This window comes from Carya illinoinensis, chromosome 2, assembly GCF_018687715.1.
Source record: "Carya illinoinensis cultivar Pawnee chromosome 2, C.illinoinensisPawnee_v1, whole genome shotgun sequence".
NCBI lineage: Eukaryota > Viridiplantae > Streptophyta > Magnoliopsida > Fagales > Juglandaceae > Carya > Carya illinoinensis.
In genome coordinates this window covers 10,655,866-10,664,488 of record NC_056753.1, presented here as the reverse complement: position 1 = coordinate 10,664,488, position 8,623 = coordinate 10,655,866, and the positions used below count along the sequence as shown (strand labels likewise).

General features: G+C 36.2%; 1 protein-coding gene across 1 annotated transcript; it reads left to right on the top strand.

Moving 5' to 3' along the window:
- Positions 1–1,379: 1,379 nt before the first annotated feature.
- On the top strand, positions 1,380–3,767 carry LOC122294397 (WAT1-related protein At3g30340-like). The gene is made up of 6 exons (XM_043103102.1): positions 1,380–1,640; positions 2,220–2,282; positions 2,398–2,514; positions 2,608–3,016; positions 3,179–3,330; positions 3,422–3,767. Exons 1-6 carry the CDS (start codon positions 1,441–1,443, stop codon positions 3,591–3,593), a joined length of 1,113 nt encoding a protein of 370 aa, XP_042959036.1. The 5' UTR covers positions 1,380–1,440; the 3' UTR covers positions 3,594–3,767.
- The last annotated feature ends 4,856 nt before the right edge of the window (positions 3,768–8,623 follow it).

Sequence of the window (8,623 nt, the reverse complement as noted above, 5' to 3'; positions counted from 1 at the left end):
ACATTTCATCTCCAAAAACCTTTTGAGACGGACCTTTTGGGACAAAATTTCATCTCTAAAACTCTTTTAGGGCAAAAATGGCATTTGTTGGGATGAAATTGTTCGCCCCAAAAAATGTATTATCATGTAGTGTATATTAAACTAATAATGACATAAAGCAAGTGCACGTACCTTTAGAATGAGTGTGTAAAATAATTATTATGCGAATACATGATGAGAATTCGGGTCACTTCATGTTTCAGCACTAGAAATGAAAAAGAGGTGATGGACAAAAGAAAATGCTTTTGTCATCATCAAAAAAATAGAATTCTGAACTCAAACATAATAGAATTCTGAAAAAAGAAATTCTAATATTAGCATATATATATATATATAGAAACATAATCATAAATATTAATAGTAAAGCCAAAAAAGCTCATGCTAATGTATACATTTAGGTAATTAGGGATTAGTACTAACATCTTTATAAATCAATGACTTATTAATATATGAAAGTCAAGGACTTTATCGTAAGCCAAAAGATTCGTCACAAAAGAAAAACCATACAACAATAAAAGTTCAATAAAAGTGCATAATATATAAATCAATTAGATAGATGACCAATTACATAATATCTATATGATATTCCTTTTGTTATCTCGTTGAGTTAATCAATTTTCTCTAATTGGAGCTTTTTTCTTTATAAATATGCTACATTGAATTTGTTTTGAACCTCCTTTAACTTGGGAGCTTACGCAACCTAAGTGGCCTAGTGGAAAAGCCAGCCCTGTGTTCAGACTGTCCATAAGAGGTACAGCCAGCCGGCATCCTCCATTAACTTTGCTTTGTATTCACTAATATTCTCTTTTCTAAGAATGGTAAATAGTAATGAAATTTACAGCAATGGTACTCAATCCGTTTCTCTCAAGCATCAGATTCCAATCCAGACCAAAAGATTGCATGCTTAGGCATATCTGTCACCACTTTCTAATGATGCACTCCCGTTGGCTATCCTTCTCTGCCACTTTCTCTAACAATGCTCACCACTTCTAGTTATAATAATATAATTATGACCGAAAAGCTTCTGGGTGGTGTAAAGATAGTGATACTATTCTCATAATGGTTAATATTTAAATGAATAAAGTCGGGATCGACTAGTACTGATAAATCTCTTAACGCGTAACCATGATGATGCATTAAGATGAGGTTAGCAATTGATGCTAAAACTTGACATAACGAACGGGCCATAAAAATTTTATATATCTATCTCAAAGATGCATGGCAAAGTTGATTTCTCAAAAAGGGTTGATTTGATGCAGAATAGTATTCATGTCTAGTCCTTCCTTTTGGGGAAGTGGTTTGCCTATATGTACAAGGTGCACAAAACCATGTCTCTCTGCATTATGTTTCCAAACGAAACAGGTCAGAGGAGATCTAGAGATCGAGGAGGCTGGCACATGCATGCATCTAGTTAAGATCATGAATAGCTTTGCAGAATGGAAGCCTGTTGCTGTCATGGTAGCGGTTACTTTTGCATTGTCTATTGTGAATTTACTTCTTAAGAAAGTTCTTAACGAAGGAATGAACAAATTAATTATTGTTGCATACCGACAGTCCATTTCTGCAATTTTCTTAGCACCCATTGCCTACTTCTGGGAAAGGTATGTAGTTGCTTCTTAACTTTTTAATATCAGTAATGGAAAAGTAGTACAGAATTCTCAAGCCTGTTTGGTTATTGGACTGCACTAAGATCAATTTAGTTCAGTCAATTTTAAGCTGAGTCTAACATTTAAACACACAACTATCAAATCACTAAACTCATATCAATTCAAAACCTCTTTACACTTAGACTCATAACTTTTTTTAACTCAACAACTCCTTTCATATAGAACTCACAACCTTTTTCAAATTTCCATAAACAGTACTAAATTCATCTTAATATCTAAACATATATAAACTATCTTAAATGGATCTCATAGAACTCACTCAACTTACTACTATTCTTAAATAATTGAGCTCAAATCAAACACAACATTCTATTTTAGAAAAAATAATATCTACAAACCTGTTTATCAGTACTATGTGTATGTTTTCATATCAGTTAGTAAATAAATCTTTTCGAGGAAAGCAAACCTGAACGTACTGCTCGTATCATATGCATTCACACTTCGTTCGACTTTTAAGTAGCATAACTTGATCGCGTTTGTCGAAAGCGACTAATAGAGTAAGGTTGCTTGCAGGAAAAGCAGATCTGAACTTACAGCTCGTATCTTATGTCAACTTTTCTTCAGTGCTCTGGTCGGGTATAATTATGACATTCTACTTACACTCCTGGGACTCCGCATGCTTGTCGACTTGAATTTTCGCCATTTCAACTATTTTCATTGAGAACCCTAAACAATTTCTAAATCTATTCAGGGTAACGCTCACACAATACTCTTTCCTCCTTGGACTTCAGTACACGCCTGCTACCTACGCATGCGCTTTCCTCAACATGGTGCCTGTCAACACATTTCTACTGGCACTTCCATTTGGGTAAATACAGACACATCTCCAATTATTTTTTTATTACTGAGAACAATATATACCTCAATAATTGCCAATCTACCATTTGCAACTCTTTTGCAGTCTAGAGAAAGTGAGAATGAAAACCAAGGGCGGGAAAGCTAAGATGTTAGGCAGTCTGGTATGCATTGCAGGTGTTTTGGTATTAACCCTTTACAAAGGAAAGTCACTGAATAAACCCCAGTTTCAAGCCACAACTCACAAACCAAACCGTGCCGAGCAGATGGTTTCTGCTAATACAGTGAGGTGGGCAATCGGTTCGTTACTTTTGGCTGCAGGCAGCCTTTTGTGGTCCTCATGGTTCCTTATACAAGCAAGAATTGGCAAAAGATATCCGTATCAATATTCTAACATAGCATTTTTGAACTTGTTTGGTGCAATTCAATCAGCCATCTTGAGTTTCATCATTGAGAAAGACCTTGCTATGTGGATTTTGAAAGGGAGGTTAGAGATTTTAAGTGTCATATATTCTGTAAGAACTCTCTTTAAGACTCGAATTTTGCAAAGCACATTCTTAATTTTCAGTATTCAAGCCTATGTTTATGTGTGTGTGTGTATCTCATTACTTAATATCTAGTAACGTTTAATACAAACTAGGGATACTACATAAACTTAGGTTTTTGTTGTTGAACACGGGATGGTTGGGTCAGGCCTGTGCTATGTGGCGATGTCATGGTGTGTCAACCAAAGAGGTCCACTCTTCACGTCAGCATTCACCCCCCTCATACAGATATTTGTAGCCCTGTTTGATTTCTCTATCTTGCATGATCAAATTTACCTTGGAAGGTTGAGACTTTTTGAACGTTACTTTTCCGTACGTAATTTGTTGCTTATCAGATAAATAGACTACTCAACATTCTTCATTGGTAATGAACAGTATTCTGGGATCCCTCCTAGTTGTAATTGGCATGTATGTTCTTCTATGGGGTAAAAGCAATGACAAACAAGACCAAGCAGCTGAAGAAGATGCAGATTGTCACCCAGTGTCACAAGTCTTACCTGTCACAAAACAAGCCATGGTGTCCTTAACCAGTTCCGAACAGTTATAATCCAATTCAACCATCAGTACTAGCTAGGCCATCTAACCAGACTATGGGTTTCTGGCTTGTTAAGCTTATACAGTAAGCCATTCTGTTTAGTGATTTGATGAAATGCAGAAAGAAATTACAATTACCAGAATATGGTCTTGTTTATATATATATGAAATAAGACTACATTGAGTACAGCTTGTTGGAAGTTTAAACAAATCCAATGTATGAAGACTTTTGTGCATTCTAATTTCGGTTTTTCAAGAATGTCTTTTAATTTATCGAATTTGTCTTTTTATTTCTCGACTATAATGTGTCCTTTTAGTTTTTCAAAAGTAAATAGTCGTCAACTACGATGAGTCTCATGTGCCTATATATAGGTTAATGCATTGTAATCTATTTTTCAAGAGAGTTAAGAAAAGTTTACATAAATTTCTCCCTTCAATCTCGCATCAGAGCGCCAAGTCACAACAAATTCAAACTAAAATGGAAATGGCCTCCAACTTTGTCCAATAACAAATTCCAAGGCTTTCAAAAGATAATTATGGGATGTGGTCCAAATGAGAGCCCCGTTTGGGTCTAAAGATTTGTTGGAGATTGTTACTGATGGATTTACGGAGCCCACAGAGGCGCAAGAAGCCGCATACACTATAAATGAGAAGCAGGATCTTAAAGAGCGAAGAATGAAGGATAAAAAGGCATTATTCATACTCTATCAAGGCTTGGATGCTACCTTTGAAAAAGTTGCCCAAGCAATCACAAGTAAACAAGCATGGAAGATCCTTGCTTCCATTTTCAAAGGAGATGAATTGGTGAGACGAATTTGTATACACAAATTACGAGGCGAGTTTGAGGCGGCACTTCACATGAAGGAAGGCAAAACGGTGTCTGATTATTTCTCACGATTGTTGGTGATCGTGAATAGTTTTAAAAGAAATAATGAGAAGATCAATGACATTTGAGTCATTGAAAAGGTCCTTCAATCCCTCCCTCCTAATTTTGAACAAGTAGTTGTAGCTATCGAAGAGTCTAAGGACTTACAGAAGCTTATAATTGAGGATGTAATGGCTTCTCTCCAATTGCATGAGCAAAGGATGCAAAAGAGTGCTAATTCTACTGTGCTAGAACAAGCACTAGAGTAAAAGATAACCCTAAATGATTGAGAAAATTCAGCCCCAACTAAGGTCGTGGCAGAGATCAAGGGTGTGGAAGTCACCAACAACCAAACCAAAGTCAGCAGGCAAGTAGAACAATGAGGCAATCGAGGAAGAGAAAGATCCACGCATGGACGTGATCCACACATAGAAAAGAAAGATAACCCTATTTCTCGCTCATGTTGATTCAAGTTCACAATGTGAAGTTTGGTACCTTGATTCCAGAGTAAGCAATCACATGTGTGGAAAGAAAGATCTATTTGAAGAACTCACCAAAGGAGTTCGTGGAAATGTGAACCTAGGAGACTCATCCAAACTCCCAGTAGAAGGCAAACGGGAGATAAAAATATATCAAAACAATGGTAAAAAATAATACATCTCCGATGTTTATTATGTGCCAAATATGAAAAGCATTATTCTTAGCTAGCCTTGGACAATTGCTCGAGAAGGGATACCTCATACACATGGAGGAAAATTCTCTTACTCTAAGAGATGGATGTGGAAGAAATGTGGCTCATGTTCCAATGACCAGCAATCACAAGTTCTAGTTGCATCTTACAACAAAGTTTGAGAATTGCTTTTATGGAATCAAAGAAAGTAAGCGATGGAAGTGACATCTCCGCTTTGGCCATCTGTATTTCAATGGCCTTAAGCTACTATCTTCACCAGGCATGATGCATGGATTACTAATGATAGAGGCACCTAGCAATGTTTGTGAATGGTGCATACTTAACAAGCAATCACAACAACCTTTTCCAAGCAGAAAGTCTTGGAGAGCAACACAACCATTGCAACTAGTTCACACTGACATTTGTGGACCAATAAAACCCATGTCTTTTAGAGGTAATAAATATTTTTAATACTTTCATTGATGATTTTAGCAGAAAAATATAGGTTTATTTTCTTAAAGAAAAGTCCACACTTTGACTATATTTAAGAATTTTAAGGCTTTTGTTGAGAATGAAAGTGGTCACAAGCTTGTAACTCTTCGCTCTAAACGAGGTGGTGAGTACATCTCAAAAGAAGTTGATGAGTATTGCACGGAAAATGGCATAAAGTATTCGTTTACTATTGCTTACACACCATGGGAAAATAGAGTTTCTGAAAGAAAGAATCGAACTATCTTTAATATGACTAGAACTATGCTCAAGGAGAAAGGACTGCCAAAAGAATTTTGAGTAGAGGCTGTGGTGTGCTCAACTTATGTAACACCCTACTTAAAACTACCTTGTGATTTAAACTTAGTATCTAAGATTTTAGCTAGTCTAAGTAGTGATTTTATTTGTTTTAGAGCTTAATTGGCATAAGAATGCACACCATGGGTTTAGTAGAATTATTAGGAGATTTTAGGGTTTTAATAATTTTAAGATGAATGCCAAGAGGCCTATTGGGGTATGACACATGGCATATTGATAGACTAGACAAATGGGCTAAGTGTTGGATGGATTTAGAGAAACCAAAGAGTGTTTTATTTAAGGCCCTAGTTACTAAGGATAAGATGGGCTAAGAATAGGCACCAAAAGCTTTGGGCCCAACTTGGGAAACATAAGGTTCTAATCCATTCTTAAAGGACACTGGTTATTAAGCCCAATGTAATAGGCATAACGCCTTTAGGCCTAATTTGGTAAGAATAGAGGCCATTGGCCCAACCTAAAAAAGACCTTAGACTAGAACCCAATCTTTGAGGCCAAAGATAGGCCCTATAAATCTGGACATAAGATCCATAAAACAACTCACTCAAAGCCTACAACCAAAGCTTGCACAAATAACTCAATAAAAGCCCAATCCAAGAAACCCAAACCTATCTTTTATTTCATTTTTCTAAATGACACCCATATACACCATACCATTAGTTTCTCTTAAACTCAAGATGAACCGCATGCCAGTTCTCTCCCAAACATGGTTAAGCTTTCAATTTGAGTTAAGAAATACTATTAATCTCACACATGAATAGTAACCTAAGCATCATAATTTTTTTGCATAGTTTTCTTTAAATTATTTTCTTCATAATAATGATTTGAAATTTTTGGATTTTATAATTGTTTTGCATTATTCTTAAACAACCCTAGAAGGTTAGGCTTAACCTAACCCTTATCAATTGGAACCAAGCCATGTCAATGCCAACACAACCACCAATCAGCACCTTGATGCACCACCATGCACACTTCTTCAAACCAGCCCCAAACCCACATCACTGTTGCCATATTTTCAAAGGGTAATTGCACCATTCATACCTCTCCACATCATCCAAGGACCAGACCTAGCAAGAGGTGAAATAATTCCAAGAAACAAAAGCCAAAACCCAACTATTTCCCATAGGAAGTATAGTTGGATCCCAATTGAAAGCCTTCAACCTTTCAAGGATTTTCTGCTCTTCAAAAATCCAACACCACAAGCCACCACCACTACGCTCCAATGCCAAAGAAGTGCTTCAAGGCACTCAATTACATTTTTGTCCATTTATCCCCCAAAGGAAGGCCAAACCGATTGGCAATAGGAGAGGATTTGCTCATGTCACTCGGCTACCATTGTCACTTTGCTTTCCTTTCGTTTTCTGCACATATATGATCACTTAGCAATCAATCAAGCCTCCTTTCATTGCCTGAAAAGCTACCAAATGAAGTCATTGTACCTACAAAACAAGCCATAAGGATGAGACAAATAGGTGATGAAAAACTGGCCAGCTTGGAAGAACTCTACCTTTATGCTTCTAGCATGACTTCACCTTGAAATCTTTTAATTTTTTATTTTATTTTCTAAACCAAGCCAGCCCCTCCACCAATAGACTCATTGCAGAACCTTGCATTGAATAAATCCTGAGGAGAAGAACACTATTCACCTGACCGAGGATGACACAATCTGAAAATTTTGCACTCATCACTCCACCACCCACCTCCACCACTCCCAAGCCTCACCCTTCATCCAAAATCATGCCCCTCACCCTTCATAGAGTCCTATAAATACCCCCCCTTTCACCCCTCACTTCCTCACACTACTCCTCCAAGCTTTCCTCTAGAGTTCTTGAGAGTCATTCCCTCTTAGTGTGAGAATAGTGAGAAACCGAGTGAGTTGAGAGTGTTCTTGAAATGAGTTGTGTTTGGGAGCTCAGGGCCACGAATCCTGTAAGTAATGTTGCTCATCTTTTGTTAAGTATTATAATAACATGTGAGGTTTTAATTTTTGGCATGAGAATAAGGTTTTGAGTAAGTTTAGAAAAGGTTTTACATGTAAGATGCAAACCGGGTCAGGTTTGAAGATTGAATTGGATTGAAATTTTAGTCATGGCATGTCTTGATATGATTTTTTATGATGCACTAATGTCTTGAAATAATTTTTTAAAGGTTTAAATTTGAGGTAGAAAGCGTGCCATGATAGATTATAAATCCATATCTTGTATTGATCATTGACATGCATCGATTTCACTTGATAAAAGTTTATTCTATGAATTTTTTATTAAATTTCATAATATTGAGTAATGAGCATTTAGAAAAGCCTTTTGATTGGGATAAGAATGAAAATGCATGATTTATTTAGTCTTTAAACATCTCTTTGACAAGGAAAGGCTAGAAGCATCATGCATATATTTAGTTGATGGTTTAGTGATGATTTGGATTTTGATCAATGAATAAGTGTTAGGAAGAATTCATATATAAGTTATAAACATGTCCCAAAGGTTATATTCATTGTTTCCATTTGATGAAATTTGAGCATACATGCATCCTCCATAAAGGTTATAAAGTTGAAATCACATATACATATAGATGCATAGGTTGGTTGATTTTGGCATATTTGTGATTTGATTTTTGTAATTTTAAGGGCATATATGATTTTGAAACATAGAAAATACGTGGTTTGTGAAATTTGGTTAGATTGGGGCCAAATTGCAAATAGTAAAAA

Bases quoted from the DNA above. Each gene is read 5' to 3' on its own strand.
- LOC122294397 (XM_043103102.1), top strand. From the start codon at position 1,441: ATGCATCTAGTTAAGATCATGAATAGCTTTGCAGAATGGAAGCCTGTT. The intron at 3,017-3,178 runs GTAAGAACTCTC...GTTGTTGAACAC, and splicing joins TTTTAAGTGTCATATATTCT to GGGATGGTTGGGTCAGGCCT. The intron at 3,331-3,421 runs GTTGAGACTTTT...GGTAATGAACAG, and splicing joins GATCAAATTTACCTTGGAAG to TATTCTGGGATCCCTCCTAG.